We start from the raw sequence: 26,836 nt of genomic DNA, 5'->3' as shown, positions 1-26,836 counted from the left end.
GTGCTGTCACGGCACGTTACGATAGAGTGGCAGGTATCTACTTTGGATTCGTCATGGTGGCTTCCTTGTTGTGACATCATTCGATTGCATGAACAGGTTTTCTTGAACATGTTAGGCTAGGTCAGTCAGCAATGGCTCGGCTTTAATGGCCGGTGCATGACCATAATGTGACCATTTGTGCCCCTGCGTGACCCACATGACCTCGAATGAACTTCCGTGATCCCACGTGACCCTGTGTGACCCCTCTCTGACCCTCAAAGACCCTCTGCGCCCTCTGTGACCTCGTGTGACCCCGTATGTCTCTCTGTGTGCCCTCAGGTGGTGACCGGCCGGCTCTGATGGGCGGGCCATGCCGCCCCGCCGGCCGGACCGGAGTATGAGGACGGCCTGGATGATGCTACTGCTCGCATACCTACCGGCAACGACCGGTGAGTGAGGGAACCCACGTCACTGTGACGTCACCATGGCCGACAGTGAGAGTGACGTCACAGCGGACTGCCGCTCCGGAGCGCCGGGCGTGGGCCGCCGATTTCGTTGGGTGTTTGGGGGGCGTGATGAGTCAAGGCGTTCGTTCGGGGATATTTTTTGGTTGCAGAAGTTAGACGTCAGATGACATCATATGTGACGCAAGGTGGCACAACTGGAAAAGTACCTTTCAGTCTGTATTTTCTAAGAAAATCGTCGACGCTGCTCAGCATTTTAGGGCATTTATTTCTTTCAACTCTTAAAAACTACTTTTTACGGAGCGAGCGAAGCGAGCGTAGTCTTTCCTTAGATTAACGGAAATTTCTGAGTATGAGCGGCCGGCCGTGGTCACGCTTTTGCGAGGCTTATATCTCAGCAACCACTTGACCGATTTACACGCGGTAATTTTTGTAGGGTAGCTTCATTCCTTCTACCAAGTATTGGACTATTCACGATGCATGTGGGTGACCCCTCACGCACGTGCCACGTGCAAAACGAAGAGGTGTCAGTTTTGTAATTGTTGCAATATCTCGGTAACTACTTGGCCGATTGCGCTGAAAGTTGGTATGTAGGTAGGCACCCGCTAGGCAATGCATATCCATGTGCCAGAGCTGGGGTGCTGCTGCACGTGCGCACGTGCAGGGGTCGTTTCCAGATCTCGAGAACGGCTGGACCGATTGCGCTCGAATTTGGTACACGGTTAGGGACCAGTTAGTAGGGTGCCGTGCACAAGTCAGTTGGGACCCATTTTGCACGTGCGCACGTGCAGGGTGCCGCCACCAGATCTCGAGAACGGCCGGGCCGATTGTGCCCAAATTTGGCACATCGCTAGAGACCGGTTAGTAGGGTGCCGTGCACAAGTCAGTTGGAGGTACCCCCTCCCAATTTCGCACGTGCAAGGCCCACCCTCTCGCTCGCTCCGTTAGTCGCCCCAAAAGGCGTTATACTGGTAAGGTAAAGGAATCAGTGCGAGTTCACAGATAACCTTTGGAATAACCACACAGATAAACATAGATAACCTTTTCGTCAATCTTCACTCTTTCATCCCACAGCTCACTGCTGAAGCTGGCAGGCTATTCTAGATCATTTTTTACAGCTGCACTGTCAGAAACTGCAGAGCCGTCGGGAGCGTCGTTTGGTATTCCTCCGACAATCTCGTTTCTGTCACAGCCAATACCCTATTTGTGTCAAGGTCCAAAGCTGACGCTGCGACCTTAAAGTGACCCGGTCAGATGCATCGCAAAGTCACCGGCGAAAGCGACGGGCGGAATTTTAAACGTTTTTTCCACCTCGGGGCCGAAGCACTCGACAGAGTGGCCTGTCATAAGCAGTTTACACTCTGGCGAGGGTGGAACGTGCATTTGGACCAATATGCCAGCGCGGCTGCAAAGTGAATGTAGGTTTTTAGTAGGTGTTCACTGCTTGCAGTGGCTCTGACGGTGTGATATTTTGAAGCGTTTTGTATATATCATGTTATTTTTTTGAATATTTATTTTGTTAGTTTGAACATCAGAAAATGAGTAAACTGGCTTGTAACGTGAGGTCACATGTCCTCACGATCTACCATTGATCGACGGTCGTGTTCGGTTTTTGTGGCATGCATTTCGGCGGCTGTGTAAGCGTGGGTCGTTTGTTTTAGTCAGCTGATTGGTCACGTTTGGTCAATCAGACCAGTCGCTGGAAATGGTCAGTGACAAAAACCTGCAACTGTTCAGAGAAGTCCGGCATCGTTATCCGTGTTCCAGAAATCGTGGTCGCTGCTGCTTCGCCTGACCTGATTCTGGACAATCGGTTTGCCTTTTTACATAAATAGATGCTCACGGTAGAAACATTAGTTATTCGTGGGATGCTCCAATCGCATGCGCTTTGTTTCCCACCACCCCACTTCCGATCTGTGATTTTCGACCAGGTGAGGTCTACTCAACGTTAATTGGTTTGTATTAACATTTTGTGATATTAGATTTTCTTCTTCTTTCTCTTTTCCTTCCCTTCTTCTTATTACTTCAATCTCTCTTCATCTTTTCTTTTTTTCTGACATCGCCATATTCTTCCAAGCTTTGCCTATCCACCTCAAAATTACCCCGTTGATAGCAATGATTCTCCATGTACACCCGTCTGACCCAATATTCCCACTCATTACCCGCCCATCCACCGTCCTCCCACACTCTCCCCGTCCCTCTCTTACTCTACCCGACCCTCTCGGTGCCCCACGCGTCTGATCGTGTCAGTCATCGCTGCCGTGGCCGCCCGCTCAGTCCCGTGGCCCGTATTGATTAAGCTGCTGATGGCGGTTTTCTCTGAACTCGCCGCTCGCCGAACCTGGTCAGAGGATAGGGGCAATGTGTCTTGATGTCCACTGACGTCAATTGAATACTGTGCACCATTCGTTATTAACCGTCCAGCGTCTGCCATCCATCGTCCACTGCCAATCCACCGTCCACCGTCCACCGTCCACCGACCACCGACCACCGACCACCATCCACCATCCACCGTCCACAGTCCATCGTGACCATCCACCGTCCACCGTCGATCCACCGTACATCGTCCACCGTCCACCGACCACCGTCAACCGTCTGCCTTCCGTCACTCAGTCCGCACGGGATCCGAAAAGGTACATTTGTTTTTGTATATGTATTTGGACTTAAAACACTGATCCGTTGACTGTTTTTATGTGAAAGGAGATCTATGTTTTGCAGTGTTAGAGGAATTCTGATTGAGAGGTTCTTTATAATGTTTCGTTTTATATATTTCCGTCGATCCGATATCTCTGATTTGTATCATTCTATCTGGACTATCCCACAGATAGAATCTCGGCCAATGCCAAATTGATATCGCTCAGCGACTCGAAATAGCGGCTCCGAATCTGGCCTCTGTGGACCACACTGCGCTTCTGTATGAGGCTCGGCGGCTGCTGACGTTAAATCGATGATAATACGTCTCCGCCAATAGCCGAACACTGACCGGCATTTATTCTCGAATTAAAATGGATTTGTTCCACCATAGTCCATTATTTTCCTTTACCGCTTGGTTGGCTGCGAAGCCCCGCAGCTTAGATTCCAATCTAATAGCTTTGCATTTTCCCATCTCTGGCGATAATCTTTTCCATTGTTCGAGCGAGAAATTCGCGGCAAAGGCCTTTGGAAATCTGACTGAATTTGGCAGAACCGCAAAGCTGGTTTGTCGTCTTTCCGAGTTGTGCGATAAATCTGTCGAGCTGCGCCGCGTTGGGCTCCTTTGCCGCAGATGACAGTTAGTGCTCCGAGCCAGGCCCCTGCTCTATTGGAGTGCACTTTCCGTAAAGCGATCATTCATTTGTTGTAATAAGCGAGGAAACGAATGGTTCTTTCATCTCTAATGCTCCATTTGTTTCCTGAAGTATCTCGCTGGGAAGGAAATGCTCCACTCTTATGCGGAATGATGACGAAAACGAATTCGCACAGCCTATGTAAGCTGTGAAAATGCTTGAAGTTTTGATGCATCTTTTCGCTTGGTCGGTGGTACGAAAACGTGATAATTTTGATATGGTAAGGTCGCGGAAAGATGTTAGGCTTCAAAAGCTTACACCAGGCTCCTTAGATCTGCCCGGAAAGCTCTTGAGTCATCAAAAAAGCAGCGACTGGAGAACTAAGAAAGAAAAGCTGAGCTGGAAAGAGAAAATCGGTTGACTGTAAAATGCGTCGTCACGCGCATTGTGCGACGGCTATGTGTTGGCCTAGTTAACGGCAGACGCTGCGGCAGATGAGTGCCAACTAACTATAATGGTCTACCAACATCGAAAACGAGCATGTCAGCCTCCATCAGTCGACAACAGACCTCGGTTTGCACAGGGTGACATCAAATATCTGTACGGGTCGACAAACACCGCGCCTTCCGCTGCCGTAGGACCTATCCCCCGCCCCGTCCGGTCGGCCCTGCCCCCTACCCGACCGGGCACCCGGGAACAGGCGCTGACCGATAGCTTCCTGCCCTCTTCCCCGAAGCTCTCGGCGGGATCCCTTGCGATCCCGGCCTCTCTTTGTGCAGCTACTATCTCCCTCCACAGCGGACGGCCGACCCGCGCGGGACACTGCCTCTCTGGTTCCCCGGGTGCGACTCTTGACCTCCCGTTGTTTCTCCTCAGCCTGTTGGCTCCCGAGTAGTTGGCCCTTCCTGGCACTGCCCTCTTCCTTGGGTCGCAGAGCATCTCTTGACCCCATTTTCTTACCAGTCCCACCCTCCAGTTCCGCTTCTCACCCTTCCTGGCTAGTCATCCCTTGGGGCGCATGCATACGTAGTCACCTAGTTATCTCCCGACCTCGCACAAGCACCTATGTAACCCCTCAGACCTGGAGCACCCCTAAGCTATCGACAGGCTCCCACAGAGCTCCCTGGTCACAGCGGGCGCTCCACAAATCTCCCAGGTCACAGGGAGGCACCTTCAGACACCCCAGAGGTCACAGAGGAACACCCCGAACGCCCGGATCACCGCCTCCGACGCCCCCTCTCCTCCTGAGTGACACCAATCCGTTTGGTGTGCCATCAGCTCCGGGCGCGGCCTATCATCAGCCTATTGGCGGGCGGTGACGGTGGCACGGCGATTATTGCTCGGCGCTTGTCCTGGGTGACGCGCGCACTCACTCAGCTCGGCTGGGGCGCGCCCGGAATAGATATCGCTCCGTCTGATCAGAAAATATTCCCCGGATGAATATAGCACACGGGGAGAAAAAAAAAAAACGAATGGAAAAGAAACCGATCGTCGCTGCCCAGCGAGGGTTCGTTCTGGTGAGAGAGACGTTGGTTCGGGGGGAGATGAGAAGTGCATGACGTCGAAGCGTCTGATCGAAAGATGTCGGCGGGTCGGAGTGGCGTCGGCGGCTCGCCTGGATCGATGGTGCCGCACCGCTCGGCGGCGCGGACCGCGTCGGTGCCGTCGACTCACACCCACTCTGAGTCGACGCCGACGATGTACCGGTGAAGATGGGAGCCGCGGCTCCGCCGGCTGGGAGATCACGACGGGGTTTATCACTGCCTCCTGCCGCATTCGCTTGCACGTGCGGCTCTCACGATAACTCGAGATAGATTCTCAGACGGCTTATGTTTAGTGGCATTTCAATCCCATCAACATTTTTGTTTTCAAGCATCAACAAAGGCCCACGTTTGCCGTTTGTAGGAAAAGTCACACATCTCCATCGATTAATGTTTCGTAACGCCGCTCCAGTTTTTTTATCGATCGGCTGCACTTCCAGCTACTCCGTGGCAACGTCCCGTCGTTACATCCTGTCCGTGTAGAATTCCCTCCGTGGATATCGGCATTCTGTCGGAGCTGAGGTAGCGCGGGTCGGTTGCTGAGCTGAAATAGGCACTCGTTTGTGTCTCCTCTCCGTGTCCAGGTCAAACTGTGGCCATCGACGTCTGTATAAATATTCATGAGGCTGTGCTTGTTGTTGCCGCTCAATACCCAAGGGAAGCGAAATTAAAGGCGAACGCTGCGGCTTTCGGAATGATGCTTTATTGACATCGCTTTATTAAGTGACGCTGTGCTTTCGATGACAGCTTTGCCATTGTCCTCTAACTGTTTGCAGCCTCAAGCGCCAATAGCCATATTCTTATTTAAACCGTTAAATAACTATCTTTTTTAGACTCGAAAATTTGGTGTTTCGATTTGAAACTGAAACTTTTTATCACGCAGATAACTGATCGGCCTTCGGCGGAAGCAGGTTCGGGTCATATTTTTATTCTCTTGGCAACGTTCGCTTGAAAATTCGGAACATTCAACATGGTATCATCAATGGTTTGAGAAAAGCATCTTTTCGAAACAAGCATCCTGACATATTCTTATCCTCAGTCGAACACTCTCACCTTTCAGATTTATTTTATCGCTTGTCGTCTTTTATTTGGTTCTTTCATAATGCATAGCGATGGCAGATTTCGTGCGAATCGTTATGGCTAGTTGTAATTCATATCAATCTTGACCTTCTAGATGAATATGAGCAATTACTTAGATGACAAATACTCTTGAAGCACCAAAAGCCAAACAGCGATGCACTTCGCCGCATTACATCCAAATTACATCTGCCTTCGCCTGCTGCGCTCTTTCTACGCGCAAATGCTTCCTCCCTGGAAATTAGCCTGAGCTCCCGCGGGGACTGGATATTTATCTTGTCTCTGTTCTGGAGACAGCCGTGTCATCTCTCTGGGACACAAACGCTCTCAAGGGGAACAGCGGCATTTGTATTCATGCTCATCCAATTGTAGGAATGGTAACGACACAGGTCGATGGGACATCCAGTTTGGCTTTTTTCAGTGCCCAGCTTGTTGGATCTTACCGGCACAGGTGCTCTGGTGCTATATTTTGAGTTTTGAGCGCACAGGTGCTCTGATGTTATATTTTTGGTTTGGAACATATGTTTCACTTTCGGCAAAGGCAATGTGAAAACATTTGTTGTAACCTGCAACAACAGCATGCATTCTCAATTACAACTTCGTGAATCATTTAAGGGCTCTAATTATTTTTATCAATTCTCATTTGCTTTATAGATATCCATGAAAACAAGCATCTCTGTTCTATGGCGATTTTCACGTGGAACATCTTTTTAAACTTTTTTTTCGCGGGGCTTATTCTGATTCAGCTTCCAGTTCATAGCCCTCAATATCCCTAGTCACTTCAAGTTACTTTTTGGCAGCGTTGGTCAAATCAATAAAGAAACGAGCCGTGTTAATGTGGGAATTGTATTCGAATGCATTCATCAAACCCAAGTCAAAGAAAAGAGTGAGGGTCGTTCTGGACCATGCTGGACCGCGGGCTGGGTCCCTGGAAGAGGAATGGACCGGCAAATGGTCCGGTTTAGTGGTCGTCACCCCTGGTCTGCTTCTCATTATCGCCCGCACGGCTCGCAGCCGTTGGTTACTAATGACCGCGACTGGGTGGGTGGGGTGGGAGGAGGGCAAAACGAGAAACAAGTGATGGTGTCAGACGTCCGTCGCCGGCGCGGCGGGCAGTCACTTGCCGTGGTAAAGATCAGACATCTGCTTGGCGAGGATGGGCTATGGGCTGATATATCTGGGATGAGAGGAAAATTCGTTGTGGTTTAGAGAAAAGTTGTTTTCCTTGCATGACACTCGTTTGACATATGGGCACAAATTATTTTGTTGGAATTTGCGTCATTCTGTTAGTTTAATTGGTAAAAGACGTAGCTCCCGCTGTCTTGCGTTCACCATTATTGCTCGCGACCTACAGCGTGGTAGGTGCACATCTCACTTCTCGCTCACTGCATTTTCTTTGTAACCTGACCTGTGACCTCTTCTCTCTCCGCAGGAGTGGAGATGGGCAGAGGCAAGCACGTGACGGCCCTTGTGGGCCGGAAAAGTGTCATCCTGGACTGTCCTCTCGACTTCCCCGATGGACAGCCTGTCCCCTACGTCATCGAATGGAAGAAACAGGCGAGTTCTCGGCCGCTCATTGGTCAGTCAACCGTGACGTAACTGGCTCGAATACGCTGAGATATTGCCGACATTCTACTTGACGTGAACTGGAGCGGCATTAAAATGGAAAATAACGACATCGATTAGCCATTACTGTCCTTCAGCAGACGTGGTTTGTCGCAGCTTGTGCGAGGCTTGGTGGATTTGGTGCAGCTACAAATGCGAGTATGCATACATGACCGTTTCGAAACCGTCACACCATCCTTTTTCATTACAGTGTGTTACGTTCTTTTTTACATGAAACGAACGCTCTTTGCTCTCATCCTGCTATAAGGGTTTGTGTAAATACCAGGAGTATGATCCTCTTAGTTTTTGTAACATCTTGCCAGTCAGATGCGCAGTACAGACTACAGAGCAGCTATCGTTCATTCGTCAGCCGGTGGAGTCGCCCGGCCGCCAGAGGTGTATTGCGGGACAGTATAACCGTCAGTCAGTGGTGTAGTGCGGCGCAGTCTACCTACCAGTCGCCGGCGCTCGCCGTGCGGCGTCTTTCCTATCCGGCTGGCGATTGGAATGCCTAAAACGGTAGTTTTTTTTACTAGACCACATACCTCTATCTCTTTTTAAAATGATTATCTAATTAATGTTGACTCACGTCAAGTTATACCGTCGGAACAACGTCCACCGTCCTAGATATTCCTCAGCAAACGTCCAACAATTCGTTCAGCAGAAATGATAATGCATTTTATTTCCTGTCCACTCGGCAACTCGCTGAAATAATTCTAACATTAGGACGTCATTTATCAATTTAACGCCTTAATAACGCAATTCCATTCATTCTCTGGTCTCATAAAACAGGCGCATACACTACCGCGATCTGCGACTAAGTCGAGCATCCACATCCATCTGCTTTCACGGGCCGACAGTTAATTAAAGCCGTATATTGCCTCTCTTGTCTGGGAGCGGCAATTATCAGCGTCATTTATTCGGCGCTCCCAGCGTGGTGTCTGTCTCTCGCTGGGCGCGTCTCCCGAGTGTCCTCTATTGGATTAGCCTGGATCATAACGCTGCCAATGTCCAGCCGTCCCCGGCTTGTGATGATGCTAGTTGATGATGCTAGTTATGTCATATGGGACACGTGGCAGATTCTGCGAGCTGTGTCATGATGTCTGAACGTATGTGGATTATGAATACTTCCTACTGTGAGAAATGCTCAGGGGAACAGCGAAGCATTTTGGCAATGCTTATTGCTTACTAACGGTAATTATCGCCAATATTGGAAAAGTTGTGTGTGGACATTAACTGCTTAGCGTTTGTTAGGTACGTAGCTTCTGTAAGCAAGGAACCAACTTTTTATGCATGATTACAGATTACAGATTACAGATATATTCAGACAAGGTCCTCTCAATAGTGAGGCTTTTCACATGTCCACGTCATGATAGTGTGATACAAAACGAGGAACAGTGTGCAGCACGCAAAATTCCCACACACGTACCCATACATGCTATTGCTCATGTCTGTTGCTTAGACAGCAGCACCTTTCGGATGTTCGCCCGGTACGACAATGTCCCTGGTTCTACTCCAAGTTCGTTCATACGAGTCACACCTCGGTAGCACAATCTACGTCTTCCCGACTCCGTTCGAATGAAGGGGAGGGTGAGGTAGCTGGCCTGCCTAGTGTTGTGCGGTGCCGCTGGCTAGCCCGCTGCCCCAGCGTACCTTTGAGGTACTCCGGCTGTCAGACGGGATTCATCTGCTCTCACCACTATCTTTTTCTCTGTGTTTTAGTCCACGGTGTTAACGTCTTTCCCCACCCGTTTCCCACAGAACTCCAACACGCCCCTCTACATCTGGTACGACGGATACCCTCCGCACGTGGCCGACCCGTACAAAGGCCGAGTGAAGCGGGTCGACCTGAGCAGCAAGCACTACGGCATGGCCTCCCTCAACATGACCAATGTGACGGAGTCGGACGCCGGCTGGTACGAGTGTGTGGTCCACTTTTTGGACCGGTCGCCGGCCGTGCTCGGGAACGGCACCTGGGTCCATCTGGACGTGCATGGTACGTATACGGTATGGGGGGGGGGGGATGGGGGATGTAACGTTCAATAAAGGGGGCGGTGTGGCCTAGCCAGATTAGGTCAGACGATGACGAGAGAGGTTGTAGTCAGTGCTGATATGTGGTGAAAGCAGACGTTCTCGGTAAGATGGTGATTGCTGATGGCTTCCAGTTTCTATTGCTAATGTTTTACTAGCGAATGTAGTGTATCAATGTATCTGTCTGTTAATGCTTCATGGATGTGTGCTAAAAGTTAGATGTGTATTTCGATATATCTGTTGATTGTTTGTGCCAAGGCGTCTTTGCTAAATCAATGTCACCAGTCATGTCTTATTCTCTAAACATCGATAGATTTATGCCTCCCTGCAAAAGCTGCCCCTTTTCCACGATTGAAACATCACTTCGCGTCCATATATCTTCATGCATATCCCCATCTGCCAAACAAACATCGTCCTCTGGGTGTTGTGTATGCGCCAGGCTAATCTTTGTTATCCGGCACGTCACCGCCCAATGTTTATCTAGTCGCCCGTTTTTCGGACGGGCCCGGCCGTCTGAAGTTGGGCTCTATGTAATTCTCGGCGTGTGTTTTTGTTTCAGCGCCACCAAGACTGGTGCGGAAACCGCCCGCTAATATTTTCGTCAACCTCGGTGATTCGGAGATACTGGCGTGCGTGGCACAGGGCACACCGGAGCCTGTCATCAAGTGGTATAAGGTCAGTGGGGTCACCTGGAGGGGTCACGGGGGTCGGGTGACGGTCCGGCCGGGTCAAAGGGTCCGGTGGCACTGGGACCGGGAATGCGGCCCGGAATGGAGCATCCGTTTGGAGCCGCGGGACATAAGCCGCCAGCTTAGGCGGCATATCTTTGTTTTATTTCATTTAAAGGGCCGGTTTCTCTTTTGCTCACACTATGCTAAATGATAAGTTGGTGCATGAGAGATTGTCAGCAGATAGTGTAATGGTGCGACAATGCAGGTGCTTTAGCAAATTCGTATATTAATTATTCATTTCGAGCAGTTGTTAAGACTTGCTCTGCTGTAAAACCTCTTATGCGATAAATTTATTATACATGCCTGATACCACCATGCTTCTATAACATCTTATCCTTAGGAAGTTGTGCACGGCGTTCCTTTTCATTTGGTGGCACATTTTAGAGTCGTGTATTTCATTGGCTTTCTGCGCCGTCCCCGACCCTAGGAATTCCTTTTGTTGCTGAAGGCTCTGGAGCACGTGATGCGTGATAAAAGGCGCACGCACTCAGACAAACGCTGGAATAACAAGCATAATGAATCTGAATTTCGAACGTAAATTTTTTATTCAAAAAAGAAGAAAGAATAGCACAGCTTTGTTTGCCTTATTACTTCTCTGCCGTCTTCACCGCCGAAATTAACTCGTATGTGACGTTCACTCCGTTTTATCTCATACCCCTCCTAAAACAACAATCATCTTTTTAGTAGAAAGCCTTCTAGCCTGCTGTTGAAAAGTTTCAACCCACCCCGGGGATCTTTTATTGTCATAAATTAAAAGTTAACGCGTCGGGAACTTTCCATCGCTGTTTTTCGTAGGCGGTTCGCCGCTGTCCTCTGGCGATTTTTGGCGGCTCGGAGCGGTTTTCCGTCGGCTAATTCGGGGACAGGGCGCCGTCGGTCGGCCGCTCTGCGGCCGCGCCGGGTTTGTCTCGGCGCTGACACGACGTCACAAGTTAGCGGCGTCCGTCAGACGCGCCTGTCGGCCGCGCTGTTGGTGGTTGTCGGCGGATGTCACGCAGCTCTTTATTAGCTCAGCCGACCCTGCGACTTTTAAAATACACACTGTGAGGCTAGTGCGGTCTTTCAGTCCCTTTTTGTGCCCTTGCAATTTTAATAAATTGTATTAAACACTCAATGTCATTCTCGTTATCAAATCTTAAATCTACCGACGGTGCTTTTAATTTCTATCGATTATTTCGCCTCGTTTAATATTGACCCATCACCACTATTTTATTTGGTAATGATCACATGTTTCCCAATTCCCATATGTTCTCATATTTCATTCATGCTATGGCTGTTTTCTTAGATGTAACACTTTGCCCTTTTTTCCAACAGGAGGACAAACGAATTCAGGATACGGAGACGGTGGCGGTAAAAAACGACGGAACAGAGCTGCGGATAACTCGAATAAGTGAGGCCGACACCGGAGATTACATCTGTGTGGCTGAAAACACCGAGGGAAGCGTACACTCAACGACCAAAGTTATCCTAGCAGGTGAGATATGACGTCACATAATCAGTTTCCGGACCGTGGATAGGTTGTAGCTTTGTCGAGCCGGCTGCATTTCTTTATTTATATCATCGTAAAAACGTGCCATGTTTGAGAATTGAAAATTTACGATGCGTGACCTTATTCAGCTGGTTATTTTTGCATCAAAACCAATTCCATTTTATCGTAGCTAACATTTTTTATCATTGCGCTTGAAAGCTTGGGGCAGTTGAGCTGATTTATATCTGCGTGGGCTGTAGGGGGCCGTGACAGTTTTCTGCGGAGTGACCAGGAGAAGGCCAGAGCAGTGTGTTTGTCTCTGCTGTCCTCGCCCGGCCGGGTCGGTCGGATGACGCTGACGCTAACGGCGCCCAGAGACGATTTATCGGCGATTAAGTCAGTGTTTTAACATGGAACTTCTTTGCAGTCGACAGAACGACGATTTGTTGGCGGAAAAGGGATAAAAATAGACCGAGAACAGTTGGATATGGTTCTGGCTGCGTATCATGGATTCGCCAAATTACTAACAGAGGCGAATAAATAAAGAAGAAAATGCAAACGAAGGGAACAAATCTCCATCTTCATCCGGCTAATATAGCGCGATCCGTAAAGCTATTGTAGAGGTCCCGCCTGCCCTCCCTCACTGCGCACACGTGACCGCCCATGCGCGTGGCCAGCTGACTGGTCGCTGATTGGTTGCCCTTCGCCCCGGGGTATGACCCGGCCCGGTTGACTAGACGACTGCCCGGGGTGGTAAACTACCAGTAAATGTGGTAAGCGTGTGCAACACTATATAAGTGCTCAGCGCACCACGTTAGGCCTCGGACTGCTCAACAGTCTGTAATGTGCTGCGTCGGCCGCAGATGTCGCTGTAACCTCCGCTCTCCACTTCCCAGGTGGCGCTGTGATCACCAGCGGCCCTGCCAACCTCACCCGAATGGAGGCCACTCAGGCCGTGTTCACCTGCGAGGGCCGCGCGCTGCCGGCCAACTTCACCATGCGCTGGCTGCGAGATGACATCCCCGTGGAGCAGCACAGCGGTCTGGAGCGGCGCTTCCACATCTCCAACAACGGCTCGCTGGTGATCGACCCGGTGGCGGCCGAGGACTCGGGCATGTTCACCTGCGAGGTGTCCAACGGCATTGGAGCGCCCAAACGCGCCTCGGGATTCCTCGAGGTCGAGTGTAAGTGCCGGGCGAGGGAACTCCTTGGGAACTTTGGGTGAGCAACAGCATGAGACGTTGTAGGTAGAGCATGACTAATGGAACACTTGCACATATGCAATGCGACCAGGAGCTTTGTCTGAACGTATGAAGTCCTTATTAGCTATCGCTACTTGCTTTAGATAGCTCATGCCATTCTTTTGCTATATTTTGTGATCGGTGTATATCCCCTGATATGCTTCTGTTGATTTCAAGGATGATCTGCCTATATCAATCGCTGCTTATGTCGGCTATTTTTCGATGTGACATCAGATTGTGACCATTTAATCCCCGGACAGCCAGGTGTGTTTCTCAGGGAGTAAATCCTTCATTATTGAACACTTAGCGTTCCTGTCTCACGTCTCACGTGTCTCACCTGTCCCGTACTCCGTGTTTTTAGATGCGGCCCACGTACCATACACGCCCTCGATGCAGTACCTGCCGGCCGGCCTGCAGGGGGTCATCCGCTGCCACATCAAGTCCAACCCACCCATCCAGTTCATCAAGTGGTACAAAAACAAACGCGAGTTCGACCCCAAAGTCGAACCTGGCCTCCGACTGCTCATGAACGGCTCAATACTCATCGATACGGTGAGTGCAGCTCTTGCGATTATGATGCTCTTTGATTGTTTGGTGATCATTGGACATGTGATGTTCGGATGCATTTAACGTCAAACTCATACCTACATTTCGAGTAAATCTTACGAACGTGGATGGGACACAGACAGTCATTTCTTTCTGTTCGAACTAATGTGATTTCATTGGTAATGCTGTATGTAATGCCACGTAAGCCGAACCACATTTTCCATGCATTTTTGCTCAACAAACGCAATCGACATCGGCCCTGCCATCTGGATGTCGGGCTCCTTTCTGTCTGCAGCGACCCCCATAGACCTCCACTCCCCTGACCTCTGGCGCCACCTACCCTCTAGGTGCGTCCGGAGCACCAGGGCGTCTACACGTGTCGGCCGTTCAACTCTCACGGCTCGAGCGGCGAGTCCGGCAACATGCAGGTGGTGGTCAGGGAGCCTCCCAGGTTCGTCATCCGGCCCAAGAACCTGTACCAGAGGAAGGTACACGACTCCATCGAGATGCCGTGCACAGTGGAGGGCTCGCCCACACCCAAAGTCGTCTGGAGGCGGGTGAGTTACATAGAAGAAGATGGAAGGGGAGGGATGGAATGGAAGGACAGCAGTAGCACACCATTTCATCTTTTCCATCCTCAGGATAGTCAAATCCTTCTCCTCCACGCCTCAGCCCCTGGTCCTGGCTGGACGGGCAACTTTACCCCATGCGTACAGCTCCACTGGGGCACACCCGTAGCCGGGTGCAGTGAGTGTTTGGGGGGACTGGGCGGCCTGTACATACATTGGATGAGCTGAGCCCCGGTGACTCTCTAGGGTGCCTGCCCAGACCAATGTCTCCCCCTGCATCCCTCGTCCTCCAATCCACTCCCGCCCTCTAGCCCTCCCGCCCCCAGTCCCCTTCCGTCCTCCTATCTTTTCCTATCCTCCATTCCTTTCTGTCCTCCTATCCTCTCCTGCCCTGTTTGTTTTGTTGGGTTAGGCTCTTTTGGTCTGACGAGACCATTTCAGAGGCTGAAGGATGATAGGACCTTGGAGGACGGAAGGTATGGGAGGCTTGGAGTGGATGGAATGGCTAGAGAGGATGGAAGGACGATAGGAGATGGGAGGACGAGACATACTGGGGTGAAGTTAATGTTATGCGAGCCTGCACACAAATGAAACTAGTGGTTTCGGGTCAGTGAAAGTTGTGCTCAAAAGTGCATAAAATCGTAAATATGAGCTGCGAGGATAAGAGCGAGGATTTTAGTCGTTTGTGGTTAAACACTGTTAGAAAAAAAAACATTTTCCTGAGTTGCGGATTTGCAGATCATATTTCTTCTTCATCGTCATCAATTGGAAATACACACATCGCACATATACATGCACACATCTTCCGATAACATTTTACGTGATACCACCTCGGGCCTCGGCGGAACCTAATCCGCGGCACGCATGGATTCTGTGCGTCTCAAAATAGCTCCTTACCTCTGGGCCCTGATCAGCGGGACGCGAGGGCTTCTCTCTCGGATGTGCACTGGTGTTGGCAACACGCCAAGATGCGGCGGGGACTTGGGTGGCTTATTCTCTGATATAGGGTACACCTAAGAGTTGCCGGCAGCTTCGTGGTAGGGTTCTTGTATGCTAGGCTAACGAATCCTTGCCGAAAATTTGCGAGTTTATCATTTACGTGGGCTGTCAAAAGAGCATGTTTATAAATCGAGTAGGGGTATGGTTTGATGCAATATTTGCGTTTATTACGGAGCGAGCGAAGCGAGCGGAGTCTTACGGAAATTTCTGAGTATGAGCGGCCGGCCGGCCGTGGTCACGATTCTGCGACGCTTATATCTCAGCAACCACTTGACCGATTTACATGCGGTAATTTTTGTAGAGTAGCTTCATTCCTTCTACCAAGTATTGGACTATTCCCGATGCATGTGGGTGACCCCTTATGCACGTGCCACGCCACGTGCAAAACGAAGAGGTGTCACTTTTGTAATTGTTGCAATATCTCGGTAACTACTTGGCCGATTGCGCTGAAAGTTGGCATGCAGGTAGGCACCCACTAGGCAATGCAATATGTATATCTATGTGCCGGAGTTGGGGTGCTGCTGCACGTGCGCACGTGCAGGGGTCGATTCCAGATCTCGAGAACGGCTGGACCGATGGCGCTCAAATTTGGTACATGGCTAGGGACCGGTTAGTAGGGTGCCGTGCAAAAGGCAGTTGGGACCCGTTTTGCACGTGCGCACGTGCAGGGTGCCGCTTCCAGATCTCGAGAACGGCTGGGCCGATTGTGCTCAAATTTGGTACATCGCTAGAGACCGGTTAGTAGGGTGCCGTGCACAAGTCAGCTGGAGGTACCCCCTCGAAATTTCGCACGTGCAAGGCTCACCCTCTCGCTCGCTCCGTTAGTCGCCCCAAAAGGCGTTATACTGGTACTGAATTAAGGGAAAATCCTGAGTACATTTCCCTTAATGTATGAGCGGCCGGCCGGCCGGCCGGCCGGCCGTGGGGACGCTCTTCAAAAGCTAATATCTTAGGAACGGGACATCCGATTGACAAGCGGTCTTCTTTACTGAATGTCACTTGGACGTAAAAGTTCTGTGGTGTGATGGCCACCATGCGTTCTTGCCAACCACCGCACGTGGCGCGTGGTAAAGTTGGACATTTTTTAAGAACCCCCAAAATTGCAACCTCAATAACGGCACAACGGTTGGGCCGATTGAATTGAAACTCGGTACACAGTTAGGTCTCCATCAGATAATTCATCTGCATGTGTTAAGGTTGGGGTGCTACAGCACGTGCGCACGTGCAGGGGGCGCTCCCAGATCTCGAGAACGGCTGGGCCGATTGCGCTCAAATTTGGTACACGGTTGGGGACCAGTTAGTAGGGTGCCGTGCAAAAGTCAGTTTGGACCCCGCTTGCACGTGCGCACGTGCAGTGTGCCGCTTCCAGATCTCGAGAACGGCTAGGCCGATTGCGCTGAAATTTGGCACATCGCTAAAGACCGGTTAGTAGGGTGCAGTGGACAAGTTAGTTGGAGGTACCCCCTCGCAATTTCGCACGTGCAAGGCCCATCCTCTCGCTCGCTCCGTTGGTCGCCCAAAAGGCGTTTTACTGGTTATTACATTAAATGGCTTAAAGGGACCCTCCCACCTTAACATTAGTTTTGAGTTGAGATAGCCAAGTTTGCGGCCAGGCTCAGAAACCACCATTTATCCTGGTCGCAACCCCCGCAGCTTTATGGTGTTCAAGAAATTTCTTCCCTTTACTTGCAGGGTGGGACCAGCGTGGTCCCTATCTCTTAACCATTACGGGAATCTGATGACGTCATCAGGCTTTCGAACGTCCGTTAAATGTTTGACTAAAACGTTTTGTAGCACGCGGTGGTATATGCTGCTTTGCGCGCAACAAATGCCGCACTTTCAAATAAAGTCGCTAGGAACAGCGGAGATCCCAAAAAGTAAACAAAAGTAAAAGTCTAATATCTTGAAAACCGGTGAATATTTTTCGATGAAATTTGGTAGATATTCTTTTTTGCTCTTTCTGAACCGAGCGACATCACTTTCATGCCAATTCATTAACTTTTTTGAAGGTGGGAGGGTCCCTTTAATCAAACTTTCGTACGCTTCCGGCTTCATTATGAAATGAGTTTGATTTTCATTCGCTCAACGTTTGTTAGGCTATTGTAATCGTTGTTTTATAGCTGAAAGGTGTTCTGCTTTTGCAATTCGTGGTTACTACTATGCTTTTATGTCGGCATAATCAGTTACCACGATAATACATGTCCTTTCTCTGTTTGCTCATTTCCCATTCTAGCAATGGTTGACTTTCGTTGTCATTTATCCGCTACTGAGAAACCAAACCAGTACAATAGCTGCCTTCTATGGCTCACCTTTGCTGTACCTTATTCACCCTCAGCACGACCATTTAATATGTTTGCCCCGGCACTTGGCGGCGGGAAGGTAACCCCACCGCAGCTAATAATGGTGACCTTTAGCGTCACCTGGGTGACGCCGCGTACTTGTCGCGTTGATAAACAGGCACGTTGATAAACCGGGCGTTGATAAACACGTCTGCCGCTGTGCACTCACACATATTTACTGGCCAATTACGGAGCGCAGGGCACTAACGACCTACCTAGCTGTTTGGAAATAATTGAACGTCCGTGTATTATGTACTTCCACCTCGCCTGATGAGCGCTGCACAGAAGCCGGCTCTGAGCTGTGCTCGTTCGCCCGTAAAAACGTTTTTGTGTGCTCGCCGATCTATATAACGTTGTTTCTGCCCACAGCACGATAATCAAAGCCTTCCGAGCGACCGGGCAATTGTCAACGAGGGGAACATCACCATCAAGTCGCTGAAAAAGTCCGACTTCGGCTACTACGAGTGTGTGGCGCGGAACAGCGTCGCCACCATTGTTACATCCACTCAGGTATGAACTGCGGGCTGTGTATGAAGCTGGTTAAGTCACAGACGCGGTGAAGTTTTGGTTGTCCTTGCTGCTTGATTTAGTTTGGGAAGCGCGTGGCCTTCAGCAAAGTGTTCAATTTCGAATGTAATGCTATGGCAAATTATAATATGGAAGATCGGCTTTTCCGGCTCCTACAGTTCATCAGCAAGTACAGTATTATTATTGCTGTTTGATGCTGCTTGAGATAGCAGCATAAAAGGCCAAGCTCGATACCGTTGCACATTTTTTTTTTAGTTAAATGTACCATTAAGTATCTCATTACACTAATGCAATTCCCTAGACAGTAATGCTATGTAGATGCCTGGAAAGACAATTTACTCTGTCGTAGTTAATTGATACTAAGTGTTCTCATTATCCCATTCCATGTTCAGAGTATAATTGGTATAATCTTTATGGAGATTGTCGCGCTACTGTACCACAGAGCTAATCACGGTGTCCGCCCGACCATTTCGTTTAACAATTTGTATTGACATCAAAAGCCTCCCACGTATGATGTGGCAATTACGGCTTCATGCTCACCTACCTAATTTCTAAGTAAATTAAGCCTTTGCACAGTTGGTGAAAATATTTCGGTGATAAAATATTGATTCGGTATCACACGAAAAACTCATTGAAATATTCTATGAACTTCCATTGTCAGGGATCACTTTGCTTAAACAGAGCGCTCAGAGACCTGCATGTTACGATAATGTTGGGTTTCGTTGGAGGCATGGAATTGAGCGTGCTGTGGTGCTGCCCTCGAGACAGCTGTCACACCAAAATTCCACGAAATGGTGTTTGCGATTCCTGTATTTTTTATGTAACTACACTGGGACCAAAGCTTGTTTCGCCACAAGAAGTTGCATGCTGGCTCCAGTCATTTGAACTAAGGTTAAATAAATAAATAAATAAGACGATCGGTGCATTTTCGCTACGAGTCCACCACAGCGCTCCGCCGCTGCCTGAGAGTCCCGCTCCGTGCTTTCCCCAGCCCGAGGGAAGAGTCGGGCTAGTTACCCGTAGACAAGAGAAGGGGGGGGGGGCAGTCGGCCGCAGCCACCGACCTTGTGACGTCACACACGGCTGATGACGTCAGCAATGTCGTCAGTACGTCATCAGGGGGTGATGGAGCGGCGCCGATGTCGTCGAAACCGATTGGCGCGATCATCAGGGCTGGGGCGGAACCCCGAGGAGCTGCGGCAGCTGAACGAAGACAGATGCTCGAGGGGTGCTGACTGACCTCAGGGAGTTGGGTGAGGTCTGGTGAGGGACTGTGCAGTCTGTAGGGAGAGGCCTCTTCTGGATCCGGGGATAAGTGTTCAGGAGCTGACCGGAGAATGGTCATTCTTTTCCCACCTAAATCAATATTGCTGAATGCTCTCGCTAGACTAGATATGTTTGGTCTGACTTTTATTTTGGACAAAAGCTTCGAAGGTTTTCTGATTTGCTCAACGATGAAATTGTCCATGGAAGTGACAACGAATGGAAGATACCATGGAAATTAACTACGCCATCCCCTATTGCTTACCCATATCAAATGCATACCAGCGGGAAGGAAAGCCTTATGGTGCGCCGGTATTAGTGTCCTCTAAGATCTTTGCTGCTAGCTGCTTCAAATTTAAAATGTGTTGCTACCGCCATTATGCTGCATGCATTCAATTATGGATCAGACGTGCGTTGTGCCGTCGCTGGGGGCGTGACAAAGCTTTGATGGGGCCGAGTTTCAGCTGTGAAAGGCGTATTTTCTGTCGCTGAAGGATGGTCCCACGTGAGCTGCGAGCCCTCCACGCGCCGCGAGTCTGCTGTTACCAAAAACAGGCCGACCTCTTGGGAGACTTCAAAGGAATCGCAATGCAATGGAGGTCGCGTGCTCGAGTAAAATGGACGGAAATTGCGGCATTGATTCTGCCATTTGACAATTCTTCTGCTGCGAGTCTTTCAAAATGACGAAGCATTGTTCGTAGCCTGTTTTTCCCGAAAAAGACGTTAATGAAAGCTATTGAGTTTAATTAAGCTTCGTATTTGGACAGCTGATAAGGCGTATTTCATTGTATTGAGAACTAGGGTTAATTACAACTTTTTAAGTGCTTTATGTTCAGGTCCATTTTAAAACTAAAACCAGTTAAATTGTGTGACTTTTATGTTGGTAACATTTATTTGGTTTTCAGTGTTTCGTCGAAAACTCGCCATAGCACTCAGACCTTAGCTCCAGACCACTCTAAACGATCCACTCTTTCGTCGAGAGTTTCTTGGTCGCTCAACCCCGAATATTGACACTATGCAGTTTATTTTTTCTTTGATTGTGATGTCATAAAGTGACACTATTTGCCTTTTGACATGATTAGGTTTGGGATAGGCAGTTGAAACAATGCTTCATACGCCGCTTACTATGGAATTTCCTTTACTTAAACTGCCTGAAGGCTACCTGATTTGATTTCATGCTTATCAAAGCTGCATTGCCTTGGGACGTGCTCCGAGAATCTGGGGCACTCGGAGCAGAAACCAATAGTCTATTAAACCGGCAAATGACGTTACGGAACGGCAAACTCGGAGACAGCACGCCGCTCTGTTCCCTTCGGTGCATCGGCCAATCTCGGTAAACGATATCGAAAAGGTCGGGCCCGCATCGGTGGGCCGGCTGCGACATGGAGACACGGCACGGGTCGAACGGGGACGACCTGACCCCCTCTCCCCCCCCCCACAGCTGGTGGTAGAGGGCACGACGCCGCACGCGCCCTACAACATCACCACCAACGCGTCCAGCTACGCCATCACCATCCAGTGGCTACCCGGGTACAGCGGCGGCGACAACTTTGACCAAAAGTACTTCGTCTGGTGAGTGGGTGGGGTGGTGACAAGTCTGCTGCTGGGGACGTTCTTGTTAACATCGTTAGGGGCTTTTAGTTTGTACCCAGCTGAAAATAGTTCATTCGAGTTCGCTGGAATGAGAAAGACTCGCTCTGACTCAGTTATCGCAAAACCTTAGCTCAGCTTGGAGTACTTTAGGTAATTTCATATCAGCTGGGCTGGGCTCAGTTCACTCTGCGTTGATAATTTCCGGTGCATTTTGCCATGTTGGCCTTTCCATGGCGATTGTTCGATGCCTCCTCCCGCCTTTGCTCTATGTAATATGAATATCTCTCCGCCCACAACATTTCTGATAGCTGTTTTGATTAGCGACCTCATGAATACCTCGCGTCATTTATCCGTAATTGATAGTTGGGGCAGTGATACGACACACGTTACTCACTCAACGCCAATATATGAGCCATGGCATCACCAACATCGTTAGCCCTCATATGCACATTTCCCTGTCCATGTGACCTCCTGGGAGCGTCTGATATCAGGTCACGATCACGAGGATCGCTCCCTAGGGCGCCGTAATCATTCGACCTGATTTGGCAGCCGTGCTCGGATGGTTGCCCAGCGCTGCTGAGGGCTGCCGTATTGCGTTTGTCGTGCCGCGTACGGCAGCGCCAGGTCTGTCGATGCTGGTGTATTACCAATCACGTGTTCAATTAGGCACGTGACTACCCGAGGCGAGGGGGTGAGGGGGATGAGGGGTGGGACAGCTAACGAGAGACGTCGTAGGGACCACTACTGAATGCTATTTTTCCAGAGCTGGTCCTTGAAGTCACAGTTGGGAGACATTATATACGTCACATGAACTGTAGTGGGTGATATAGTTAAATGGGACATCAGGTCCAAAAGTTATGGCGCACATTCGTCATAATAAATTATGTTTCTCGTGCTCAGCTTAAGGTTGCAAGTAATTTCACAGCGTTATGAATAATGAGCCTTGAAATGCAACGTGGTTTAATATTTTCTCAGAGCCATATACATACAAGATCTTGTCAAAAGTTGTAATCTAGAATATAATAAAACTTTTTTTTTACAAACGCTCGTTGATCAACTGCTGAAGACTAATCTGCATATTGCTTCTGTATAAGTACTTTACAGTTATGACTGTGTGTAGTTTATTGCCGGCTTGTGGCCTTTACTCAAGGCACATGTACATATCTTCAAACCCATATATTTTATGGGGTGAATACGTTTGGTAATTGACGTTTATAGCAGATGCGTAGTTCGTTTCCTACAATTGCCTGCTATATCCGCAGGCGGCGTTCAAAACATTGTTAAAACAAACTTTATTACGTCTGTACTCGCTACGAATCACTCTACAAATAATGCTCACTATATAGTGACACATTTCAACAGCATGCATACAATTCAAGCCTTTGTGTTTATTGTAGTGCATACACAACACTTTCGCGTCGGTCGGTCAATTGTAAAAACCGACAGATCGACATCTCTTTGAACAATCTCACGCGTCACTGTCCACAAAGAACTTGCAGCACCACATTCAGTATGAAACACAATATGGGAACGCTCCCGTCGAACACTTTCACAAATGGACACTACATCAAAGAGACCAGTGGTAGCGCTGACTATATTCGCCGCTGCTACCAGTGCGCTGGACAATGTCCTTTGTGCGAAGCCCCGATGTTCCGAGTGGTGAAGTCAGTGGCACTGGCCACGCGGTGGCCGGAGTTCATTGTCCAAATCGATAGCGCCGGACCGACAAGACAAACGGGCCAGCTGCGTAGTGTCGTTTAAAGAGAGCGCAGCCGGCCGGGCCGGGCAGCGATTTCCCCGTATATCTATGAATGATCACATTACCAGAAATATGTTCCAGTCATACCCGTTTAACTCAATTACATGGTTATAGATAGGCCCTGCCAGGCCCAAACTGAATTTACTTGGGCGTGGGCCGAGGATCGTCTCACGCGCGACATTAATGGAGACGGAGGTCTCAGGCCAAACCGCTTTTCCATAACCCCTGAAAGGTTTCTGGTATTCTAATCTCGTCCAATGCTCGCGAAAATAACCAATAAATCGTGCCCCGTAGAAGCGACAAGAGGTGACAGCTACTCCGTGGGTCTCTTTTTATGCTGTCTAAAGATCTAGCATAGACCTCCTGATACCGGTATACAGGGGTCTTGGATCTATGGATCTAGATAAATAGATTTCCAATTAGCTTTTTCGCACTTTTTTGTTGACTTTGATGCCTTATTCATTTATCTCTTTTTACCCTTTTGAACACATGTGGCTTCATATGAGGCATAGGGAGAAGTCTTATAAGAGTACGCACTTAGTGGATTTCTTGCTCTCATTTGTTTAATATTTGAAAGAAAGAAATCGCAAATAGGGAATATTAAAGTTCATTGAATTAGCCATCAACCCATGGGGCAACGATCCTTCAGCGTAAATGGAAGTGGTCTAAAAGTGACATTTTCTGAACCGCTGCAGTTGCGTACTCTTACCATATGGGGTGTGTAAGAGTACGCACGCCAGGCGGGTGGAGTACGCAAGCATATGAACACACACCTATGCAGCTTGTACTGTCCAAATGCTTAACTTCAAACTCAGGCATTTAAGTTTATTCTAGTATCCAAAAAGAAAAACATAAAATAAATCTTTCAAGTCCATAAATCAGGAAATAATCATGTCGTGTGTTTCTTAAAAAAAAAATGCACAATCAAAAGGGAGAATAACTCGCATTTGGAAGAATTTCGGGTACGCATCTGCATCACAGTGCTCCATTGATGATATACCTACAAAATAAACGTCATTGAGCGATAGATTAATAATTTTATATTTCTGTATATTCGATTTAATGTATAATTCTGCGTACTCTTACCCTCCTGAACAGTGCGTCCTCTTACCGTGCAAGCGATTCGCGCACAAAACAACCCCGAAACGTTGTGCAAAACTTCGCAAACAGAAAATTGCACTGCACAATTTTTCCCCAGATAACCTCACAAGTTTCCCACAACAATCACGGAAATGTACCTTATCTCAACTGCCAAGTATCAAAATTATTGTACCATACCATAATAATATCATAACGCTCGAAAATAATATTCATCGCCTTAAACTTAACAGCGTCGCCGCTCAACGCCCACGTTCCGTTGGTGACAAGCACGCACTGGCGGCTTCATGTCACTTCATGAACTCGACAAACCCGCGTTGCTAAGCAACCGAAACAGCTGATGCGTACTCTTATCGCCCGCGTACTCTTACCCGCCCTTACCCTACACAGAATGATACACTTTCTCATGAATGCCTACATTTCCTAATCACGTCCAATGCTCATGGGCAAAACTCGGCATCGTATTTTTTAGCACTTGCATCCTTGAATGCTTTATTTCATCTCGAACCGCTCGTAGTATAATTGGCTGACTGATAATGAGACGGAGACTCCTGTAAGCGGAGATGCCGCACGCATCGCGGTAGCTCGGTAGTTCTCATTCCCACCGCTAGGTGGCTTTCAAAGTTAGCGCCTGACGCATGCTGTGCCGCAGGACACAGAGTTTCGTCACCCAGCCGCTAGGTGTCAGCAGTAGTATGTGCCCGGGTAATGCTGTGTGATCGAAACAATTTATACTGCCCTGAAGTGCTCACATGTGTCTAAAATGGAAAGGCCGTCTCATACAGGCTTCCGTGAAGGCGTATTACCGACCCCTTGTATGTACATACCTAGTGCCGCTGTGGAATATGAATGGAAAGTAGCTCATAGAAAGCGCTGGCTAACATAGGCGCGGGAGCCGGGGGGGCAGTGGGGGCAGCTTGCCCCCCCCAACTCTGGGGCCGTGGGGGCGGTGCCCCCACAGCTTTCAGACGGAATACCACACTTTTTTTGCAAATGTTTTCTTTTTTTGTTGAAAAAGCCGAGGGGTGAAAAATAGGTAAGTGGCCTAAAACCGGTGAGAAAACTAGATTTGGGGGTACCCTAGGTTAATCTCTATTATGGTGTGCCCCCCCCCCCCAGTCGGAAAGTAGTTCCCGCGCCCCTGCTGGCTAACTGTAAACCCAAATTGACAGCAGTCCTTGCCACAATCGAGAATATTCTGCCGACATTCACAGTAGTGGTATACAATAAATTTGGTTGAATATGCATGAATCAGGAATTGCTATGCAGGGCAGGGCTGTTCAATGCGAAACAGAAAATAAGGAATCAACCCCTGTATGTGACTATTCTGTTCAGCTGAAACACTTCGGAGTACTGTTGCGACACATCCTTTCCCTGATACCTTGCAGGTATCAGCAGTACGGCACACTGTGTGACCCATACACTCCTGTACTTTTACAGTACCAGCGTTACGATTCACTGATACACTTACACTCCCTGTGTTTCGGCAGGTACCAGCAGTACGGCACTGCCAACTGGAACACATACGAGGTGGAGCCGCCGGGCGCCTCGCGGGTCACCATCTACCGCCTGCTGCCCAACACGCGCTACGAGCTGATGGTCTCCGCCAAGAACGACCTCGGCGACGGCATGTTCTCCGACAAGGTCATCGTCAAGACGCTGGGTGAGTAACAGAGCTCGCCGAACTGTGTGCACGCCCGGGATTTGAAGGCTAACCCGGGAGCGGGTAGTCCAAAGCTGCGTAGAGATTAGGATCTTTTCTCGGGATTCATCGGTTTGCAATGCTTTGTCGCCAGAAATCGTACAAGCTCCTGAGATTTTGTCGCCGACACTTTCCTGGGTGGATTCAATTTTCAGAAGACGTACATCGGATCAATTGACGTGTTTGAAGGCACTTTGAAAGCTTTATTAGATTAACAGACAGGTATTGAAATTCTCGGAAAACACGATAGATGTTTGGGTAAACTCGGCGGTTATCAAGAACGAAATTTAAATCTCGAACTTCTACCGGTTCCGGAGACTTGCAAGTGATGTTAATGCAACCACGTCGTGTCAATTGTTTGATGCTATCATGGTTGATTCTGCTAATAGCTGGAGCTGGAAGCCATTTAAGTGGCATTTCATTACCTCTGAGCGAGCGCCGTGCTTTGGTCCACTTAAGCTATTAATTTGTGGCGCTAAAGCGAACACTCGAATGGTGCTATACATTATAACTCGATTGGTACGTTTACGTTTCGTTATTTATTTTAAAATGTTGCCTACCGGCAATGTCCACTAATAGACGGAAGAAGTCCCCAGATGACATCAGTATTGACGGAAAAAGCTTAAGAAATGGACTGAATAAATAAATATCCAAGCAATTGGAGCAATAAAATCATAAAATAAATACGCCGCAGGAATACGATATGCTATGATAGCATATGTTATCGGTATTTTTTTATACAGCAAACGCTAGGGTGCTCTGGGCAGGCGTATGTACAGCCCACCGCTAAAGTAATGTAGGGTTTTACCAATCTCATCGGTTGGCTTTTACTGGCGATTGTTTAATGCGGAGTGATCGAAAAGAAGATGTCAATAGCTAAAGTTGCAGCTGCAAGGGTGACGATACATATAAGCTACATTCAAAGTTTCATTGTAGTCTGGCTAATCGTTCCTAAGCTTCAGAAGCAGAACATACCCATGGCTGAAACCCCACATTACTTCTGCTGTGGACTGTACGTGCTGGCATATCAGTCAAAA

At 48.9% G+C, this 26,836-nt stretch overlaps 1 protein-coding gene across 1 annotated transcript in view; it reads left to right on the top strand.

Annotated features, from left to right (window-relative positions):
• Window positions 1-315: 315 nt before the first annotated feature.
• Window positions 316-26,836, top strand: part of LOC122374806 (protein turtle-like) — a 55,197-nt gene continuing 28,676 nt past the window's right edge. The window contains exons 1-11 of the mRNA XM_043353791.1: window positions 316-428; window positions 7,760-7,884; window positions 9,694-9,928; window positions 10,523-10,638; window positions 12,009-12,168; window positions 13,059-13,346; window positions 13,765-13,955; window positions 14,297-14,506; window positions 18,226-18,366; window positions 21,089-21,219; window positions 25,588-25,760. Of these exons, the coding sequence (XP_043209726.1) occupies window positions 350-428; window positions 7,760-7,884; window positions 9,694-9,928; window positions 10,523-10,638; window positions 12,009-12,168; window positions 13,059-13,346; window positions 13,765-13,955; window positions 14,297-14,506; window positions 18,226-18,366; window positions 21,089-21,219; window positions 25,588-25,760 (1,849 nt within the window). The 5' untranslated portion in view covers window positions 316-349. The remainder of the gene's footprint in view (window positions 429-7,759; window positions 7,885-9,693; window positions 9,929-10,522; window positions 10,639-12,008; window positions 12,169-13,058; window positions 13,347-13,764; window positions 13,956-14,296; window positions 14,507-18,225; window positions 18,367-21,088; window positions 21,220-25,587; window positions 25,761-26,836) is intronic.

This window comes from Amphibalanus amphitrite, unplaced genomic scaffold (assembly GCF_019059575.1).
Source record: "Amphibalanus amphitrite isolate SeventyFive unplaced genomic scaffold, NRLGWU_Aamphi_draft 001716F_arrow, whole genome shotgun sequence".
Lineage (NCBI taxonomy): Eukaryota > Metazoa > Arthropoda > Thecostraca > Balanomorpha > Balanidae > Amphibalanus > Amphibalanus amphitrite.
The sequence above is the reverse complement of the archived record's forward strand: the minus strand, read 5'-3'. Positions and strand labels throughout refer to the sequence as shown.